Below are 22,462 nucleotides of genomic sequence, written 5' to 3'. Positions count from 1 at the left end.
GCCACAAGGATTGGTGCTAGGTCCCCTACATTTTGTCATTTATATAAATGTTTTGGATGTGAGCATAAGAGATAAAGTTAGTAAGTTTGCAGATGACACCAAAATTGGAGGTGTAGTGGACAGCGAAGAGGATTACCTCAGATTACAACAGGATCTTGACCAGATGGGCCAATGGGCTGAGAAGTGGCAGATGGAATTTAATTCAGATAAATGCAAGGTGCTGTGTTTTGGGAAAGCAAATCTTAGCAGGACTTATACACTTAATGGTAAGATCCTAGGGAGTGTTGCTGAACAAAGAGACCTTGGAGTGCAGGTTCATAGCTCCTTGAAAGTGGAGTTGCAGGTAGATAGGAAAGTGAAAAAGACGTTTGGTATTGGTCAGAGTATTGAGTACAGGAGTTGGGAGGTCATGTTGCAGCTGTACAGGATATTGTTTAGGCCATTGTTGGAATATTGCGTGCAATTCTGGTCTCCTTCCTATCTGAAAGATGTTGTGAAACTTGAAAGGGTTAAGAAAAGATTTACAAGGATGTTGCCAGGGTTGGAGGATTTAAGCAACGGGGAGAGGCTGAACAGGCTGGGGCTGTTTTTCCTGGAGCGTTGGAGGCTGAGAGGTGATCTTATACATGCTTAGAAAATTATGAGGCGCATGGATAGGATAAATAGACAAAGTCTTTTCCCTGAGTTGGGGAGTCCAGAACTAGAGGGCATAGGTTTAGGGTGAGAGTGGAAAGATATGAAAGACACCTAAGGGGCAACCTTTTCATGCAGAGGGTGGTACGTGTATGGAATGAGCTGCCAGAGGATGTTGTGGAGGCTGGTACAATTGCAACTTTTAAGATGCATTTGGATGGGTATATGAATAGGAAGAGTTTGGAGGGATTTGGGCCGGGTGCTTGCGGGTGGGACTAGATTGGCTTGAGATATCTGGTCGGCATGGACAGGTTGGACTGAAGGGTCTGTTTCCATGCTGTACATCTCTATGACTCTATGACTCTATCTCTTGCCTCATTGAATTCAGTATAACCATTCTATGATTCTTCACCAATAGGTGTGCTACAACTATTATTGGCATGTTTGTTCACAGTACCTTTTAATTCTTGTTGGATAATATTTCAACAATTCCCGAGACCTCATGAGATTTTTCCTTGGATATGAAAGGAAAGAGCTAGAGATAATGGATGCACTGATGTTATTATTCCAAGAACCCTTAGAATTTGGAAAAGTGGCAGAGGGTTCCAAATCTGCCAATCTAATACCTTTACTCAAAAATGAAAGGAGACAAAAACAGGTACCTGAAGGCCAGTTAGCTTAAACCTATCCTAAGGAAAATATTAGCCTTTATTATAAAGAATAGTTGAGTATTTGGAAATGCATAATGTAATAAAGCAGAATCAGCTTGGTTTAATGAAGGGGAAATCATGCCTGAGAAATTTTTTAGAGTTCTCTGAGGAAATTACAAGCAGGAAATATAGTGCAATATATGTATATTTCAAAAAGGTATTTTCCAAAGTACCACATATTAGGCTATTAAATAAGAGCCCATGTTGTTTGGGGTAATGTATTAACACAGATGGCAGATTGGCTAACTAATAGAGTTGGGATAAGAGGGTGTGGTATTTTCAGGATGGTAACATTTAACTAGTGAAATGCAACAGGAAACTGTTGCTGGGTCTACAATTATTTAGAATATATATTAATAGAACATAGAACATTACAGCGCAGTACAGGCCCTTTGGCCCTCGATGTTGCGCCGACCTGTCATACCAATCTGAAGCCCACCTAACCTACACTATTCCATGTATGGCCATATGTCTGTCCAATGACGACTTGAACGTACTTAAAGTTGGCGAATCTACTATCATTGCAGACAAAGCATTCCATACCCTTACTACTCTCTGAGTAAAGAAACTACCTCTGACATCTGTCCTATATCTATCACCCCTCAGTTTAAAGCTATGCCCCCTCATGCTCGCCATCACCATACTTGGAAAAAGGGTCTCCCTGTCCACCCTATCTAACCCTCTGATATTAATGACTCAGGTAAGGGAACTGGATTAATATACTGTAGCCAGGTTTGCAGATGACGCAAATATAGTTGGGAAAAGGGTTGTGAATGGTCAAAAACTTAATGATTGGAAGAAAGTGTGGGAAAATGTGAAGTTGTGCATTTCGCAGGAAGAATAGAAAAGTGGATTAATATTTAAATGGAGGAAGACTGCAGAAATCTGCAGCACAAAATGAGTTGGGAGTCCTCATGGATAAATCACAAGAAGCTAGTATGTAGGTTATCAGGTAATAGGGAAGGCAATAGGTGGAATGTTGGCCTTTACTTCAAAGGAAATGGAGTATAAATATTGGGATATTTTATTAAAACTATGCAATTAGTCCAGCTTGGAATACTGTGAACAGTTTGGTCCCCTTATACAAGGAAAGATATACTGGCATTGGAAGCAGTCCTGAGAATGTTCATTAAGTTCGTTACAGGTATGGAGGTATAGGCTTATGCGGAAAAGTCGAGTAAGTTGTGCCTATACTCTTGGAATTGTGTTTAAAATCATACAACGCCAGGTTCTAGTCCAATAGGTTTATTTAGAAGTACCAGCTTTCAGAGTGCTGCTCCTTCATCAAGTAGCTGTGGAGCACAGTATTTATAGGAAAAGATATCAGTGTCATGCAACTGAAATGATATATCGAATAAACCGAGATTGCTGTTAAGTCTTTCATCTTTCAGAATGGGTTGCATATTAATGAAACAAAGCCTGCAATCCACACTTTGCCGCATCTGATTTCTGAGCAGCATGAAGTTTACTTGTGTTTTCCCTCAGTTGATAGTAATGAATTGGTAATTGTAGGAGAAAATGATTTAACTTTTTCACTGAGAACTATTTTTTTTGTCAGCTTCATACCCAGCTCTGCTATTTCCCAAAAACATAGTTATTGTTTTCAAGAATTGGCATTTCTCATTTCATGCGAGGCCTGGATTCTGTAGTGCCTTTTACACTTCCCTGAGCTTATGGTCATGTTCCTCTTCTGTCTGACTCTGCATTAGGGTATGTCCACGTGTCAAATAGTTCCTCGTTTCGCTTTCTGAATTTTTGACATGGCGCTCTGAAAAATTTCCTGTGGAGATGAAATTCCGAATAATAAATAGTTAAACCAATATCATCTGAATAGTATATTGAGCAGGGTCAGAAGTCACATGACACCAGATTTTAGTCCAACAGGTTTATTTGAAATCACAAGCTTTCGGAGCACTGCTCCTTTGTTAGCAATGCTGACACTGGGTATCTGCCAATATCCACTGTTTATGACTAACTGAGTAAAGAACTTGTTTCTTGCTAATTTGGCCAAACTGTCACTGACCAACAAAATTGGATGGATTTCTCTTTGAATTCCTTTATTTAACTGATCAGATACATGCACAATTTTAGCGCTCCATCTGGTTTAGCAACTATTACCGCCCTTGAATGATATTGTGTCGGTTCTGCTCCTGGCGATATGATTCCACTTTTTATCATGCTAACTTAAGATTTCACCTTTTCTAATAGCATTTTGAGAAATTTTCCTTGGAGTATATGGAGGATGAGCGTAGCATCTTCTCATAATGTGGTATTTCTTCTTTAATTTGCCTAAGCTTCTAAATAATCTCAGAAATTCATTTTGACACTTTCTTCCACTTTCTTGGAGCACTGTATCCACTCTGTCTAAGAGACAGGCCTAGAGAACTACATGTGGGTATACGTTATAGTTGTGTCCCTATTCTTCAGTACATAGTGTGTACATAGGCAGCAAGAAATCCAGTTCCCTCATCCTTTGTGACTGAGTTTTGTAGGGTATTGCTCGACGAATCATGCTGCCTAAATCTTGCAGTTCCATGTTTGAAGGTCAAACATTCATTAACTTAACCTTAGCAGGTTATCAGCCATATTGAAACAGCTGCCCATCAAGTATGAACTCTGTTTGGAAACTCCTGAACGTTTCAGAAGATGATTCAAAATTTCCTGTTAAAAGGCACCTGGATGGGTACATGAATAAGAAGGATTAAGTGGGAGATGGGCCAAAAGCTAGTAAGTGGGACCAGGACAGATTGCGATGTCTGGTCAGTGCAGATGAGTTGGATCAATGGGTCTGATTCCATACTGTATTACTCGGTTTCACCTTACCTAGAAATGTTGACTCAATGTTTTGGTCTTCCTCCTTAAATACTTGAACTCTTTTCTTTTCCATATAATTTCCATTTTTCTAGGACGTTTCCCTTGGTGGGATATCTTCTCTGGTTCTTTGGAGATGAAAGTACTGTTGCTGCTCAGTGTTTCTTAGGTTATTATATCCTAGCCCAGTTTCCCCCATTGATAGCACTCAGCTTCCCCTGCAGGCTCACATTGCATTGTGACATTGCTTTGACCCACACCTTGAATAACCTAATATAGTCAATGATGTTGATTCTTGCTGTTTGGGAAGGCTTTCAGGAGGATGACAACACCACCTTAGGTCAGACACTTCTTACTGTTTCAGAAGAATCCACCAGGGTTCCTTATAGGTGAAGCTGATCTTGGACTCAGTAGTCCATCTGAATAGCATTTCGGATTACCGATTAGAACTTATAGGTTGAGGAGTGTGGTGCTGGAAAAGCACGGCCGATCAGGCAGCATTCGAGGAACAGATGTTCAAGGATAAGCTCTTCCTCAGGATTTCTCACTCTTCGAGTTTGATCTCCAACATCTGCAGTCTTCACTTTCTATTAGAACAGGTGGTCCTCCTTAGATTGAAGGAAATTTATAGAATAGAATTTTCTTTCGTTTTGTAGAAATATTACAATTTCTCATCCCTGACACCTACTAAGATGTGATTTCTAATTCATTTCTAGCTCCATACCAGCAACATGCTGCCAGATGGTATAAATGCCTCAACTGATTGTCCCTGTCATTGAAATCTCTGGTTGATGTTCACTCTATGACTAGAATTCGCCTTGGTATAAAGTATAATTTGGCTGAAAATCAAAATGATTTGGATGTGAACATGCCAGGTGTAGTTAGTAAATTTGCAGATGACACTAAAATTGGAGGTGTAGTGGACAGCAAAGAAGGTTACCTCAGAGTACAATCTTGATGAGAGGGGCCAATGAACAAAGAGATCTTGGAATGCAGGCTCATAGCTCCTTGAAAGTGGAGTCGGAGATAGATAGGATAGTGAAGAAGGTATTTGATAATGCTCTAACCAATAAAGGAAAGCATGAGTACAGGAGTTGGGAGGTCATGTTGCGGCTGTACAGGACATTGATTAGGCCACTTCTGAAGTACTGCATGCAATTCTTGTCTCCCTCCTATAGGAAAAATGTTATGAAACTTGATAAGATTCAGAAAACATTTACAAGGATGTTGCCATAATTGGAGGGCTTGAGCTTTAGGGAGAGGTTGAATAGGCTGGGGCTATTTTCCCTGGAGTGTTGAAGGCTAAGGGGTGACCTTATAGAGGTTTATAAAATCATAAGGGGCATGGATAGGGCAAATAGACAAGGTCTTTTCCCAGGGGTGGGCTTGTGTAAAACTAGAAGTCACAGGTTTAAGGTGAGAGGGAAAGATATAAAAGGGGCAACCTTTTCACGCAGAGGGTGGTGGAGGCTCATATGATTACAACATTTTAAAGCATTTGGATGGGAATATGAATAGGAAGGGTTCAGCGGGATATGGGCCAAATGCTGGCAAACGGGAACTAAATTAACATAGGATATCTGGTCAGCATGGACAAGTTGGACCAAAGGGTCTGTTTCCGTGCTGTATATCTCTATGATCTATGTACGTTTTGAATTCCACAAGACTTTCTTCCGTACTTTGTCTCAGCAGGACAGCATCTGCTATTGCACTGACTCCAGCCTAGGGAAATATGCAGTGTTAGTGTCGTGGCTCTTTTGTCTGCAAATCTGATGCTGTTCTGCAGCACTGTAACTGTCACTCCCACAGTGCCGATTTTTGGCCTCGTTATTAATCCATTGCATTTTTGAATTACAGCAATGGCAATGTCCTTCTAGAGCTTGTATAACGATGAACCACTGCATCACGTTGACCTGGAAAAGGACCTAGATTTGTTCCTTCTTCTACTTCAGGTCTTCCGATGACACAAGCTTGTTGTTCAGAATCTTGCTAACGTGTGGCTTTGGCCTCAAAGATCTCAGAGATTATTTTCTACCATACCAAGTCTTCTCACTCTGTTGCCTTGTGCTCAAAGAATTTCAAGGTTTTACTCCAGCCTTTAGCATGCTCTTTCTCTGATTTGATTTCAGAACCTGGCTCTGAAGGTTTCCAATACAGGCACCATGTTTTATTGCTAACCTTGTTACTAGTCATGATGTGGAGGTGCCGGTGTTGAACTGGAGTGGACAAAGTTAAAAATCACTCCAGGTTACAGTCCAACAGGTTTAGTTGGAATCAGGAGCTTTCAGAGCACTGCTCCTTCATCAGGTGGTTATGGAGTCATTAGTCCCTACTTCATCCATTTACTACTGTGAGGAAAGCAAACTACTACAGATGCTGGAAATCTGGAATTAATACAAACAATGCTGGAGAAGCTCAGGAGGTCTGGCAGTATCCGTGGAAACAGAAACAGAGTTAACATTTCTAGTCTGTTCTCTTATTTTCTCCAGCATTCTCACTCCCTTCAGTGCTGAAACACATTTTATTTGCATTTATCCATTACTGGTGGCTGGAGAAAGTTCGCTAGTGCAATGTCTAAGGCTTCTCTCTTTACCATGCTTCTTATCTCACTCTATTCTGCACTGCAGTTGTCTTTTTAACATCATGCGTTCCATCATCTTTTACATATTCTATGATAATACATCTTGCAATTGCCAAATGGACGGTTTCCAGTCTGAACACTGTAGGGTTCCACCTTCCCACTGAGCGATGCCAGACTTCACTGCCAGGCTCCGTGTTGCAGTCCAAATGCTGCCAGGCTCCATGATGCAGTCCCAATGCTGCCAGTCTCCGTGCTGCTGTCCCAATGCTACCAGGCTCCACGTTCCTCCTGAAAGCGGTCACCTTCAGCATTCATGTTTCAATCTGGATGCTGCCAGGTTCCACATGGCTCTCGTGCTCTACTACGTAAACATGCTGCATTCCAGTCTAAATACTGCCAATGTCCACCTTACGTGAGGAAACTGCCTAATGCTGACTTCCCAATCTAATGCTCCAACTTTCCCCTGTGAGGTCTGTTCTGCTGCGGTTTGAACACTGCCAGCCTCCCCCTTCCCCCTCCCTGTGCTGCAGCAGTTTGAACACTGCCAGTCTCCCCCTTCCCTCCCTGTGCTGCTGCAGTTTGAACACTGCCAGTCTCCCCCTTCCCCCTCCCTGTGCTGCTGCAGTTTGAACACTGCCAGCTTCCCCCTTCCCTCTCCCTGTGCTGCTGCAGTTTGAACACTGCCAGCTTCCCCCTTCCCTCTCCCTGTGCTGCTGCAGTTTGAACACTGCCAGCTTCCCCCTTCCCTCTCCCTGTGCTGCTGCAGTTTGAACACTGCCAGTCTCCCCCTTCCCTCCCTGTGCTGCTGCAGTTTGAACACTGCCAGTCTCCCCCTTCCCCCTCTCCTCCCTGTGCTGCAGCAGTTTGAACACTGCCAGTCTCCCCCTTCCCCCTCCCTGTGCTGCTGCAGTTTGAACACTGCCAGCTTCCCCCTTCCCTCTCCCTGTGCTGCTGCAGTTTGAACACTGCCAGCTTCCCCCTTCCCTCTCCCTGTGCTGCTGCAGTTTGAACACTGCCAGCTTCCCCCTTCCCTCTCCCTGTGCTGCTGCAGTTTGAACACTGCCAGTCTCCCCCTTCCCTCCCTGTGCTGCTGCAGTTTGAACACTGCCAGTCTCCCCCTTCCCCCTCTCCTCCCTGTGCTGCAGCAGTTTGAACACTGCCAGTCTCCCCCTTCCCCTCCCTGTGCTGCTGCATTTTAAACACTGCCAGTCTCCCCCTTCCCCCCTCCCTGTGCTGCTGCAGTTTGAACACTGCCAGTCTCCCCCTCCCTGTGCTGCTGCAGTTTGAACACTGCCAGTCTCCCCCTCCCTGTGCTGCTGCAGTTTGAACACTGCCAGTCTCCCCCTTCCCCCCTCCCTGTGCTGCAGCAGTTTGAACACTGCCAGTCTCCCCCTTCCCCCCTCCCTGTGCTGCTGCAGTTTGAACACTGCCAGTCTCCCCCTTCCCCCCCCCTCCCTGTGCTGCTGCAGTTTGAACACTGCCAGTCTCCCCCTTCCCTCCCTGTGATGCTGCAGTTTGAACACTGCCAGTCTCCCCCTTCCCTCCCTGTGTGTCTGGATGCTCCACTCCGCAGTTTAATAGTTACAGCGCCGCGCTGGCTCGCAGCTTCCGTGTGTGTCTTTGCCCCCAGCCCCCGCCCCTCTGCAGGGCAGGCAGTTCAGTGGCTTCCACCTCCGTGCATTGTGATAGGACAATATGTTCCTGGACTCAGAGCCGCTGCTAAGTGCTTGTCTGGCCCCAATAACATTTCCAAATAAGGAAGGCGAGTGGACTGCACCATTCCCCAATCTCCCTTGTGCACCGCGGATTGCACCCCTCCTGGGGTTTAATGTGAAAGCTGAATTAATTGACTGGTGCCAATTGTGACGGCGGAAACCTGGAGGGTTGCTTGTTGTATTTCCTGAAGCGGGTTGCACTTTCCCCCTGGGTCTGTGAATGAATGGTTGTTGCTCTCTCTCTCTCTCTGCTGTTTGCCGAGCGCCCGGATGGTTATCAGCTGCAAACTGAGCCAAAGCTGAGCTGGGGGGATCTGAACCCAGCAAACACTGCAGCCGCGCTCCCAGCTGGAGAATGTCCCAGGCTGGCTGCCAGCAGACTGAGAGACATCACAGTTTTCCTGCCGTGGTTCTCAGGAGCGGAGCCGGGGGCATGTGTGTGCAGCGTTAGGGGAGAGAGGAGGCGGCGGGGGTAAACCTGCTTTAAAACTGATGGCAAGCCGCTGGAAGCTGCCTCACCACACGGCACCATGGCCACTCACTCCAGGTAAGTGACACCCAGCTGCTGCTCTGCACGGGGGAGGTTTCCGGTTTTATTCGGGTTGTTTCCCGAACCTGTTCAAGTCAGGGACGGGCTGGGGAGGGAGGAATTAAGTCAGGCTTCAATGTAAGTGTCTGAAACTTTGCTGTTTGAGCCGCCTCCCGAAGTCAGAAAGGAAATGTCTAAGGCTGACATTCATTAACCAAATACGAATCTGCTTCAAAAAGTTCTAAAAGTGTTTTTATTTTGGGGTGGGGTGTGTGGGCTGGATGCTGAGTGAATGACTCCGCCACGGTAAACAAACAATTCTGTTAAATTGTTAATCTGGTTTGGTATACAACATTGCAGGCTGAAAGTGACTGGATGTATACTTCATTCATAGTTTTATTCCAACAGTATCAAATTGAAATACTGTGCTCATACCTTAATTCAGATTTGTGTGTAGAAATTTTGAATGCATTGGAATCTGGTTTCATCTGAAATTAGATTTAATCTGTGCTTCATGTTTCAAAACATAATGACTTCCTACATTGTGTACGTTTTGTGCGTTTCCTGAAGCAAGTCAGAAATTGAGTGGCACACTGGGTATCTCTTTCAAGATGTTTGTTTTGATAAAGGTAGTACCCCAGTGTTTATTAGTGTTGACTTGTATTTGAACAATTCTCTAAATCAACTCTGCAATGTTTGCACTTGTGCATTTCTAATACTTGAAAATCAGCTTGTGCCAGTCCTCAAATCTTTGTAAATTACAGTCAAGTTTAATTTTGTAGGCCTGATGAGTAACAAAAATGTCTTTAGTCCAATAGAATATGACTTTGGGCTCCTGCTGAATTCCAATGTATTGCATTACACCCATTCTATCTGTTGCAGTTGTCTGCCCCTTGACTGCCTCAGTTTTGTTTTCCTTTTTATCTTCTACACTTAGATTAATCTTGTCACTGTTTATCATCAGTCCAGTCTCTGTTGTTTTATTCCAAGGCTTTTCATGCTTTGCTGTCTTTAGTTTTGGCACATATTGACAAAAGCATGGTCTCTCTTCATTAGCCAAGCCTATTTTTTTAAAAACAAGACTTTTTACAACAGTATGATTTTACTTGTTGACTATTTTTTGTTAAAATGCTCATGAAGCAAGAATGTTAGTGCTAGAGGATGGATTGTTTTTTTGCCTGGTTTGGCATCAAAACTGCAGAGGTATGCAATTTTTCCTTTTCTCGAAGAACTGGGTTGAGACAATCCTGGTTCATTTTTTGTAGGACCCTTAGTGTTGGCATAGAAAGGAGACTTCCCTGTCAGCCTGGGCTGGATTCCAACTGGAGTTCTGGAAAGGAAAGAACAGTCTGGTAACCCACCGTGCTTCCCAGACCCCTTCATATTTGGGCTCAACTGTCGCTTTTCATTAAAGAGACTCATTTTAATTGCTGCTTTGAAGTGATTTTTAATCGTCGCTTTCAGGCACAGTTAAGCAGTATTCAGTTTTTCACGTAATATTCAAAAAACAGAAATCATTAGAACAATGGATATTTGCGTTGCAAGCATTAACTTGTATGCATGCAAGTTTTCCTGATGCTTCAGTGGCTAACTCGAACATATTTAACTTTGTTGAATGAGCTGCTTTTAGCCAGGTCTGCAGTATGGCTAAAATTGTTCTTGTCTCTGCGGTGAGGGGAAAATCATCTGGGATTTAAAATTCTTGTATTTTATCTACAAATGCATGTCAGTAAACAATCAGCAGAAATGCCAACAATAAACCAGGCTCTCTGGGATATTTGGAGAGAAACTCAAAATAATTTGGGTGCAAATGATAGATAGAAAGAATTTAACGATTTAATAATTCATAGTTTTATCTATTTTGTTTTCCTGGCACTAACAGCCGTAAAATACAATATTGACTTAAATTATTCAGCTTAGTTTGTGTTGTGAAGTAGACTTGTATGCTCACTTCTTTCTTTTTATTCCCTCCAAGATGAAAGCTATTGACCTCAATCAGGGCTGACAAGCCAGTGAAGCCTGGTCACTGAGTGGTAGCTGAGATGTGATATTTGTAATGGATTGGATTGAAATCTTCTTTGACAAGAATTTCTGTCCTGTTCACATTACAGATCACTCTTCCATGTTAGGTGTTTGCACAACAGTAAATGAAGTCAGACCATTGTGTCCACCTCATCCGTAGCTGGCCAAGTACAGGGACTTAAACAGCTCTACCCGTACTTGCTCTAGTTCATGTCACAGGCAGAGCACAGGCCACGGTGTTTCCTCGAATTGTGTACTGATGAAGTTGTCATACTAATGCACGAGTGAGACTGTAGAGGTCTGAAAGCAGATTAAACCAGGCAATGGTTCATGACTAGGGAACCTGAAGAGTTTAATTTTGTCAACCATTCACAGTGAAAATTTCTTTGTTGTATTTTTCACTGCTCTATTGTTAAGCATATTATGTCCTTCTCTAAACGAATTTCTTCTCTTATAGTGCTAAAACATTGTACGTGAGAAGATGAAAACATTCTGACAAATTAGTTTTGAGTATTAGAATTATTTGCCACCTGTTTTAACACATTTAAAAAAAATTTAAAATTTAGCAGTGTACCGAAATGCATATTGCCTGACTTGACCACATCCAGCTCAACCAGTCTGTTCTGTCTGGGCTTTGTATTCCCCATCCAAAATGTTGAGTGCTGTAGAATTGCCCTCCATGCAAAAGACACCCAGAGTACAGAAAAGGAGCAAGTTATCAACAGCTGCCTTAACTCCCAACCTTACTTCTACCAAGTGTGGATCTCAGTATTCAGCACGGTCACCATTCCTGCAATAATGTTTAAAATTCAGGCATTCTCTCTTCCCTGAATGCTGTGCCTCTGTTACAAGTTGTGTATCCAGGTGCCCAGACTCCAATCTCTGGCATTCTGTCTTCAAATGGCTGACCTCTGCACCAATATGCTATCAAGGCCTTCATAAAAACAAACTTCTTTGATCAAGTTATGAACATCCTTCCAAATCTCTTTGGTCATAAGCCCATCTCCTATTTTCTTGTACCTCCCTCAATGCTGTAACAGTACAAACTGCTAATGCTTAAGGGGTAGTAGTAAGTTGGTAACAGGCATGGACAGAAGTAAATACGCACTGGGAAAATAACATACTTAAAACCAGAAAGATTAAAACAAAGAATTGCAGGTGCTGGAAATCTGAAACACAAGTAGAAATTGCTGGAAAGACTCGGCAAGCCTGACTGTACCTGTGACAGTGAAACCAAGTTCATGTTTCTGGTCCAGTCCCAGTGAATCTTCCTCATCAGAAGCGTCACTAGACCAGAAATATCACTGTGCTTTCTCTCCACAGATGATGCTGGACCTCCTGAGTTTCTCCAGTAATTTTTGGTTTTGTATCAGAAAGACAGTTGTCATGCCCCAGAATGCTGGCATATATCAGCATTGACAGTGTATTGCTGCAGGTTGTTGATGCCTCCATGCTCAAGGTTGCATGACCAGCAGCCCTCTGCCACATGATACAGGGTGTGCAATGCATACATTTCAAAAGCTGCAGCTGTTATGCTCAAGCTGAGTAAGAGAGCATAGAACAACAACAACAATAACTAATTGAGAGCCTATGTCTTCAGTGCATTCCTCTAATAGTGCTGAGACCTGGACAGCATGTGCCAGGCAGGAGAAAAGGTTGAGCAGTTTCCTCCCTGACTGTCCCAGATGCATTGTCATTTTTTGGCAGGACAAGGTCACCGGCTGCCAAGTCCTGGTGCATGCTAATTCAACTGGCATGGCTTTGCCGTGTCCATTGGATGCTTGATGGCTATATAGCCAAACACCTTCTGTATGGTGAATTTGCCACCTGGTCGCAACTTTCTAGAAATCCATACCATTCTAGGAGTCCATTACAAGTAAGGTACAAAGATGACACAGACTGTGAGGGATAACTATAACCTCTGGAATTGACTAATTGGGAGGGCTTTGGAAGAGGCAAACAGATTCAAAAAGCTCAGCTAACTCACAGGTGGGCCCAGAGAAAATAGGCCAATGAATTGTTCAATTTCTCAGCCCATGTTCTTCCTGTGCCACATATGCAGAACAGACTGCTGTATTGGAGAGTAACTTGTGAACCAAACCAATGTGGTTGTCTTATGACCTGTCTTATAAACCCTGCTACAACAATATACTGTACCTTCTTAAAGACTCCATTTGACTAATTATTGAGCTGGGTTTAAAGATGGCATTAATTTCACCTTTCAGTTTTTTTTGTAATTACCAGATGGTTGTCATATTGCTGTTACAGTGTATACTGTGCTGCAGGTTATTAACATTAAAGCGGATTATCTTTAAATTTGTCCTCAAGTCCATGGATCAGGGCAACAATAATATTGGATTGGGGAAATTGTTTTTCAAGTTTTCAGCCCTTTGGAAGGACTGAAGTGTTTAGAAAGGATGTGAGCAGTTTGGACAAAGCCTGACTAGATATTTTCCATGTGCAAGCCCCAAGATTCATTTAATTGATCACAAAAGTTTGGAGCTAAACTCATTTTATCGTGTTGGCATGGCACCTACGGTCATGATCACATGATTAAATTTGAGTCCATTGAACAGTGATGTGCTGAGAACAGTCCTCATGTTTTCTTTACAATTTTGAGCCAAGGGCATCCTGAAGTAGGTACTGCCAGTGCTACTGGCTAAGAGCAGTCAAGGAGTGAAAGACCAGGGGTCACATTTTCATTTTTTTTTTGGAATAAGCCAAATCCATTTAAAGGCTAAATGTTTAATCTGCTGGAACAGGGTCTTTTACATTTCTTCCTTTTAAACGGTGCAACATAGACACTATATCCCAGTATAAAATTATTTTTTTAAAAAGGTTTGCATAGCTAGCAATTTAGAGATGAGTATTAAAGCTGTTCCTGGGATTGGTTTGGCATTGGTTAACGCTGACTTCGGTATAATAGAAATATGTTAAAATTAAAGCACCGGCAGAGTCCTGCTCCCTGTTGCTGTGTCCGTATGAGTAGATTTTACCAAGCTTTGGCAAGTAATTGTGCCTCCTTAATTTTTCCACAAAATGCAAGGCTATTAGTGGGAGATCTACAGTCAATACACAATGATGGGTCATATTCTGCATTTGAAATGTATTTAGATGAGCATTTGAAATGCTTTAGTATACAAGGCTGTAGACCAAGAGCTAGAAAATTGCATTGGAATGGTAGGTATTTAATGACCAGCATGGGGACATGATGGGCTGAAGGACCTTTTACCATCTTGTGGAGCCTTTATAGTTTGTCTTGTATTTCTAGGTGTTTACACTGTCCAGTTTGGCATATACTTCTAAACTACGACTTTTTTTTTAAAAAAAGCACGTTTATAGAATATCTTCTGTTGAGACTCTGAAAGCACTTTGTAACAAATAATTGTGAAGTGGAATGGTTTGTGTTGGCACATATGGCTTTATTACAGACATTGCCTTTGCATTGGTCCCAGAAGTGTAATATAACTCAGTAGTACAGGTAAACACAAACTTGAATGCAAGCTGGAAGTTGAAGTTTATTTCCCACAATAAAGATAACTTGTTAATTCAGAGGCAATGTTGTTTCGATTTTAGCTCAGTTTCAAGAAAGATCCTTGACCTGAGACATTTTACTCTGTTTTTCTCTCCTCAGATGTTGCCAGACTTGCTGGGTGTTTTCAGTATTTCTTGATAGTTTAGAATTAATTTTCATGTATTTGTTTTTTTTCCTTAAATTAATGTATTAACATACTAATGCTGACAGGATTGATGAGGAAAAGCTCTGTATTGTGGTCAAAGGTACTTGTGCCGTGCAATATTTCATAAACATTTCTGATGAAACATGGAAGAAAGATCAACACAGGTTGTACATTCAGCCTTTGGTTATTACAGAAAGACAAGAAGCGTGATTTGTATTTTGATTATTATATGCAGGAGATGGAAGGGATGGGTTTATAAAGCTCTAACTTTTGTTTTGGTGCAAAGTTGTTTTTACTTTGTTTGACTTTAATTTTGTTAATAGCTTTAAAATGATTCTTCCTGTATTTGCACTTCATAGACCAGGAGCTGCAGTGTCAATTCCAGCCAGAATTTCCCATATTATACTCCCTGATTAGATCTATGATTCCTTGGCCCAGAAAGTAATTTTGCTTGCGCATAGTACATATGCGTCACTCCTCCCCCATCAGCTGAGTATTAAAATGTTTAAAAAGCATAAGCAACAGTGTTCACGTTTATTGCGAACATTTAACTTTATTGGAATTGGTTTTAAAATTTTTTCCAAGAGGCCTCCCTTGACACTTCAACAGCAAACTGGTCTTGCTCATCGTGTGGTGTCAAATGTCAGTGTAATCTCTCTTCTCCCTCCTGGGAGCGTGCCTGTGCTTCTTTGCAGTCAAGTTCGGCCTTGACTTTGGATTGGTTTTTGCAACTATAGTATCAAGCAAAGTAGAAACCACTTTGCACCAAATCAAAGGTTAGCACTTTATAAACATACCCTATCATATGTTCAGGAGAATAAAAATAGTACATTTCTTTTCTTGCCCTCCTGTAAAAACTAAAGGCTGAATCCATGGCCTGTGTTGATGCCACTTTATTGAATTGACAATCAAATTTGCCTTGCAATATTTCATAAGGCAAGGATCTTAAACTGTATAACTGTGCTTTTCCTTAACATTTCTTTGTCAGTTTTAGTTGTTGCTAATGGTATTTGGCATCTGGACCATAAGCTACATTTTTGTTTTATTGTACTGTATTTAAAGAGAAATAAAATCTTTGCAGAAAACATGAATACTGGAAATGCACAGCAAGTCTGAGATTAGTCCAGTTTATTCCTTGAATCTGTTTATTTTCTCTGACCTTCTGCACAGCCAGCACTGGGTGTTGTGTGTGATTTTTAACTTTGTACACTCACCAACACCGGCATCTCCGAATCCAAATCCAGCACTTCTGTTTTTCTTTCCTTACCCTTTCTGGTTTCACTGGACTCCACTTCCTGTGACCAAAAGGGAACTTTGATTTGTTCCCAAAACTTCATGTACTGTTTTTGAGCTGAGTCTGTGTAATGGCTTCCGGTTTGTTTTTACCTCCACCCTGCAGAGATCACAGTTGAGACCAAAACATGATTGACAGGGCATTGAAGGAACATCCCTGCTGTGCTGTATTCTGGCCTAAATCACTGGGCAACCTCATTTGTACATGTTGTCTCACTCTATCTTTCTAAATGCTTTAAATTTCTTTTTTATTATTAAGAGATGTTTAACCAAGAGCAAAGTCAAAATTAGCTGGGCATTGGGAATCTAAAATAAAATTGCAATGCTGGAAACAGCCATCCAGTTAGTATTGGTCTGTGATGCGAGAGGTGAAGTTGACTCTTAACCAAGATCCTTGCTCTGTGTTTTAGCATAAATTGAATTATGTATCTTAATTCTTGTATAGTGCTTCTGAGCTAAGTATGAACTTTGTAGGTTTGTGAATTGCAATAGATTTATAATATAACTACAATGATTTAATAGCCCTGCTCCCATTCTTTAATCATTGATAGCCTGCAAGTAATGGCTGTTGCCTATTACCTTTGTGTAGTTGTACCCATTAAAGCTTTTGACTGAGTGCTGTGGGAGCTTCTTTAGATGTTGCATTTTCCTCATTCTCGGAAGGAAGTTTTCGGTGTTTATTTATGATTGGCCTTTCTCTGCCTCCATGTATCTTCTAATGATTCATTTTTATCTGAATATATTTACTATAATGCTTCTATTGAAACACTTACTGAGGAAAATGTTGTCCTATCAAATGTTGTCTTTCAGGTAAGATGTTAACCTAGGACTTATCTGCCTGATCAGATGGAGTAAACCAAAATTCTCCTGGTGTCCTAGGTTAATGTAACCGAAATAAAGAAACGGTGTTTCAGTTTGCTGATGGTGTAAGTGCTAGGCAATAGTTGGAAAGTTTTGAACAAGAGATGTAAGGGTGAATGTGGATGTTTTGACACAGGGAAATAGTCTGAATTTGCTGAGAGTGTGATGGAAGCAGAGATGATCAGTGACTTCAAACAACAATTGGATGGTCACTTGAAGGAAATAAACGTGCAGGACTTTGGGGTATGTGTGTGTGAATGGCATTTACTGGAGAGACCCAACTTGGATTTGACCTGGGTGGCATCCTCCTAGATTAACAGTGGGAGGCAAGCTTCATGGAAGGCTGGCTTATTCTTCACCCTTCTTTCCCATGCAAAAGACAAAGCAAAAAGTGATAGTTACTTCAGTGACTTGAAGTCGGGTGGCCCACAGTAATACTGTGCTGAGATTGGCTTTGTGGATTTGAACGTGAGACTTGGCCACCCAAATACAGACATTCCTGCACTCGGCTGTGAGCCAATCTGATGACCTGATAGCTGTGTAGACCCAGTAGCATAAGGAGATAGAACTAGCTAGGGCCAGTACTACAAGCTGTCCTCAGGAAGGGAGAGAATGTCTGTCTGCCACGTGTGAAAATAACCTGGTCAGTGAGATATTGGGTACCCTATTGAAGGAGTAGGAAACTACTAGGGTGCTGAGTTTTATCTTTTTTGTTGAGGTATGCAATTTTATCTTATTTTTCGGCTGGGTCAGCATTCATTGCCTGAACCTACGTATCCTTGAGAAGGTGGTAATGAATGACTTTCCTGAGACACAATTGCTGTAGGGTGTACAAATATTTGCCTTGAGGGAGGGAGTTCCAGGGTTTTTACCCAGTGTTACTGAAGGAAAGGCAATCTATTTCCAAGTTGGGATGATGAGGGGCTTGAAAGGAAATGTATAGCTGGTGGTGTCCCCACAGATCTGCTATGTTTGTCTTTCTAGATAGTAGCAATTGTGGGTTTGGAAGGTATTGTCTGAGGACCTTGGTGAATTACATGATTAAATAGCTTTATCAAATTGCTTTAATCTTCTACTCCAGTGAATATAACACTTTATTTGCTTCCATCACATAAGAGCTTCTGATCTCAATATAACTTGTGCCACAAAGGTACCAGAATGTCAGATTTTGTAAAATAATTTCCTAGATTGAATAATATGCTCAGTGGAGCTTAGTTAGTGGTATGATATGGACAGTCTTTACCTGTTGTATCAATGCAACCAGGTATACTTGCATGAGTGACATGTATAATAATGTGCTATCGTTGTGATGTTTAAGTTCTGACAGTGCTTGAATGTGATTATGCTGCTAGTAACCTGGAGTACTGTCCAGTGTGACCTGGTTGTATCTCTTATACTATTCCAGTGTATCTTGGTTGACCCAAGGATTTTGCTGTAGTGAGTACTTGATTTCAGGCTTTATGATTAGCTTGCGCAAGGCGTTCATATTTAATGTCATCCCATTTAACAGTGAATTAAGTTTTTTATTGTGGCCTGAAATAGTGTCATGACTTGAGGCTGCTTCCTGTGCCAGCCTATCCTTGTGCCATATTGCTGATAGGAATTTGTACCAGGGGACCCACAATCTGCTGAGAACCCCCCCACCCCACAGCCCATGGAAATGATGGCATTACGCTTCCCAACCAGTCTGGACCCTTGCCAATGCTAAGCCTGGCAGCTGAAGGTGCTGTGGTCCTGCGGTTGACCGTGGCCAATGGGGAGAGACTGGAGAGCTGTTGAGCTTGGTCAGACTCGCGTAGTCACCCCACTCACCACGGAGTGAGAAAAGTGGAAATGCTAGCAGACCAGCCATGATTGACATGCTGCTATCCAAGAAGAGGGATAACTCTTGGATTGCAGTGTCAACCAGCAGGAGGGTCTCCTTGGACCTCCAAAAAGAAGTAGTCAAGCAGCAACCAAACTATGGCCAAGAACAAGTGACAACTGACGTGATCCAGCCTGAGGAAAGAATTCATGAAGTAGAAGATTTGCAAAGAAAATTATTAGAAACACTTAAAGGAAATCGTGTGCATCTCTGAAGTGTGTTACATGCTGTAGAAGCCACTCGTGGCGTCACCTGTTGCATTAACAAGGAGTTTGAGTTCAAGGGTGAGGGTGGAGTTGTAAGGAAGAGAAATTAAAAAGCCTTTTGGGAGTGTGAAGGAGGATAAGTTTTTAATCTTGGTGGTCTCTCTGAAGGAAAGCTTCAGAACCTGTTGCTATGTATCAAGTTGTCTGCTTTGCAACATTCTGGGACTCCCAAGTAGCTAAAGATTTGATGAAAAAGGTATGTGCCATAGTTGTGCCACTTCAGAGTGTGACGATTACATCAGGTGGCTAATGGAAACCAAAGTTGAGGACTGGGGAAAGGAGGAGGGAAAAAGATTGCAAGTATTAAAGTGGAAAATGTTGCAATTCTAGAGATGCCTCTAGGACTAGAATCTATTTGATTGGAACGAAAGAAACACTAGACACCATTACATTACTGTGAGTATGATGTACACCAACTAGGGCAATAGGTATGAAGGAACAAATTTGCAAGGAAATTGCAGAGATATGCAACAGTGATCAAGTTGAAAATGTGTTGCTGGTTAAAACACAGCAGATCAGGGCAGCATCCTCGGTTCCTGATGAAGGGCTTTAGCCCGAAATGTCGAATTTCCTGTTCCTTGGATGCTGCCTGTCCTGCTGTGCTTTAACCAGCAACACATTTTCAGCTCTGATCTCCAGCATCTGCAGACCTCACTTTTTACTCAACAGTTATCAAGTCCCTACTATGGAAACTTTAGTCATATACATAGACTGCGAAAGCAATGATGTAAAGGGCAGACACTGGCAAGAGTTTCCAGTGTGTGCTGAGGGAATTTTCTGCAGCATTTCAATGAGTGGTTCAAGTTTCAGATGGGGAGTGGGAGAAAGGGACTGGAGTAGCGAACTTATGCCTTTATGATAGAAGGATAAGGAGCAATACAGAATAAAATTGTTTGGAGAAGGGAAAACCCTCAGTGGGATGAGAGCAATTCTGTACCAAGTCGTTTAGAGTCCAAGGTTAGCAATCAAAATCATAATGGAATGATGGGCTGCCTTTAAAAGGGACAAAGGTCAGGTGCAATAGGAAAAAGAAGGAAAAACAAATCCTGGGTTGTTTGGATGACCAAAGAGATGAAGGAGAAAGGTGTCCTATGGGTAACAAAAATTGAGATCAAACCTTGAAGCAGAAGGTTCTAGAAAATGGGAGTTTAATTCAGATAAATGTGAGGCGCTGCATTGTTTTGGCGAATTAGGACTTAACTGGAAGTGTTGCCGAACAAAGACACCTTGGGGTACAGGTTGATAGTTGATTGAAAGTGGAGTTGTAGGTAGACAGGGTAGTGATGAAGGCATTTGATATGCTTGCCTATATCCGTCAGTGCAGTGATTTACAGGAGTTGGGAGGTCATATTATGGATGAACTGGACATTGGATAATTATGTTCAATTCTGGTTTCCCTGCTATAGGACAGATGTTGTGAAATTTGGGAGGGTTCAGAAAAGAGTTACAAGGATGTTGCCAGGGTTGGAAGGTTTGAGTTATAGGGAGAGGCTGAATAGGCTGTTTTCCTTGGAATGTCAGAGGTTGAAGGGTGACTTTATAGAGGTTTATAAAATCATAAAGTGCATGGATAGGTGTGAGTATCCAAGGTCTTTTCCCAGGGTTAGGGAGTCCAAAACTAGAGGGCATAGGTTTAAGGTGAGAGGGGATAAATTTAAACAAGACCAGAGGAGCAACTTCTTCATGTAATTGTACCAGTCTCTACAAAGTTCTGAATGGTACATGAATAGCAAGGATTTTGAGGAATATGGACTAAATGCTGGCAAATGGGACTAGATTAATTTAGGATATCTGGTTGACATGGATGAGTTGGGCCAAAGGATCTGTTTCCATGCTGTACAATTGAGGAAAGTCTGCACGGATTTGTTGATCATGTTTAAATCACTACAACAAATCGCAGAACTTAACACAAAAGGGTTGATGGGCTAATCTGTTTGTGATGAATATGGGCTTTTAGTTAGTGCCACATCACAGGCTTCTAAGCAAAGTTTAGTTCTAAGAATAAAGGAGGAAAATATTATGCACTGTGGATAATTGAATGGATAGTGTTAAACGTCAAAATGAAAAAAGCTAGTTGAAATGTGAGGACAAGTAGCAGATAAAATTTAATGCAGAGAAATATGAGGTGAAAATTGATGCAGCAACAGGCAATCTGGAGTTGTGTATACCATAATCAAAGGTAAGATTTGGGAAGATTTTTTGTAAAATAAAGCTTGCAGAATCCTGGGCGTATAAATAGGAAAACCAATAGATAAGCAACATAACTTAATGATAAGCCTGTGCAACGTTTGGTTTGAGCTCAACTGGATTATTGCATCCAGTTCTGAGCACTGCAGTTTAGGAAAGTTGAGGTTGCAAAAAATATTCATGAAATGATCTCTGGGAGGAGGGACTTCAATAATGCAGATCGTTTTCTTTGTGTGCTGTCGGCATTCTAGCTTTCCATTTTCAAATTGATTCAGAATAATACTGTTGCACATGATTTCCAATTTGCCTATGGATTTGCATTTTCTCCTTGGGAATAGCACATGATACATTTCCCATAAACATTTGGACTGTTTTTGTGTCCCTGAAAAAGAAGATTCAGTAGATGGCCATTGCCTAGCATCACCATTTAAAATGGAGCAACATTGAAACAAAGCAAGATTTAAGACTCAAACAAAACCTGAAACTACTTATTCCTCCAAAGAAGATTTGAATGTTGTATTGGGATGACCAGTACCTGATCAGTTTCCATTCTGAGCAAAAGTATATGTTTTCAAATTTTCTGCTCATTGAGGTTTTGTGCTTTTTTTTTGATCGTCTTCTGTCAGCATGATGCCCTAAGTATTAATCTGTTTTTCTGCTGTGGCTTTATGGTACTTCTATTTTGGTTTAATTTTTGGCATTCATGGAATTTTCACTTGGAAAGTTCTAGCTCAAACTGGGTGTGTGGGTATGCTTAAATGCTGTTTCAATGGAACAGCAATAAAGTTAGGAACTTGGTACTCAATGTTCAATACTTTCCTGTTGCTGCTTATTTGTGGCTGTAGTACTGTGAAAATAAGTGGTTTTGTCCATCATGGTGCGTGAAGTATTTGTTGGCATGCTAAGCAGCTTTAAAATACACTTATAAAGTAGAGCCAATGCAGATGATCCATCTCAGGAATACTTTTCTAGTTTTATTTTTATAGCAATATTAAATTTGAGATGTACAGCCCAATGTTAAGAAATGACAATTTCCCTACCCTGAGGTGAGGCTACCTGTCCTGCAATTGCACAGTCTACTGTTCCAATTTTTTCGGTTTAAAAAGATAGGGAAAATGAGTGCAATGGATACGATCAACTACTCTCTGTGAAGGTGTCCCTAGGGAGCAGTAGCCATAATAGGATTCAGTTCTGCATTTTTAGTTTGAGAAAGGAGTTCATTTTGAAAAAAATTGAAATAAGCCCACGAATGCTGAATTGGCTTAAGCAAATTGACACATAAGGTTCAAAGATCAATATAAACGTATTCT

The 22,462-nt window shown here is 41.6% G+C and overlaps 1 protein-coding gene across 3 annotated transcripts in view; it reads left to right on the top strand.

The window, feature by feature from the left end:
* The first annotated feature begins 8,502 nt into the window (after positions 1 to 8,502).
* The window catches only part of LOC132816400 (AF4/FMR2 family member 1-like), a 151,803-nt gene continuing 137,843 nt past the window's right edge, over positions 8,503 to 22,462 (top strand). For all 3 annotated transcript variants that reach the window (XM_060825940.1, XM_060825931.1, XM_060825950.1), the window contains exon 1: positions 8,503 to 8,997. Coding sequence is in view for 2 of the 3 variants with exons in the window: in XM_060825931.1 (XP_060681914.1) it covers positions 8,981 to 8,997 (17 nt within the window). In the remaining variant the exon portion in view is untranslated. The remainder of the gene's footprint in view (positions 8,998 to 22,462) is intronic.

This window comes from Hemiscyllium ocellatum, chromosome 1 (genome assembly GCF_020745735.1).
Source record: "Hemiscyllium ocellatum isolate sHemOce1 chromosome 1, sHemOce1.pat.X.cur, whole genome shotgun sequence".
Classification (NCBI taxonomy): domain Eukaryota; kingdom Metazoa; phylum Chordata; class Chondrichthyes; order Orectolobiformes; family Hemiscylliidae; genus Hemiscyllium; species Hemiscyllium ocellatum.
This window is presented reverse-complemented; position numbering and strand designations above follow the sequence as displayed.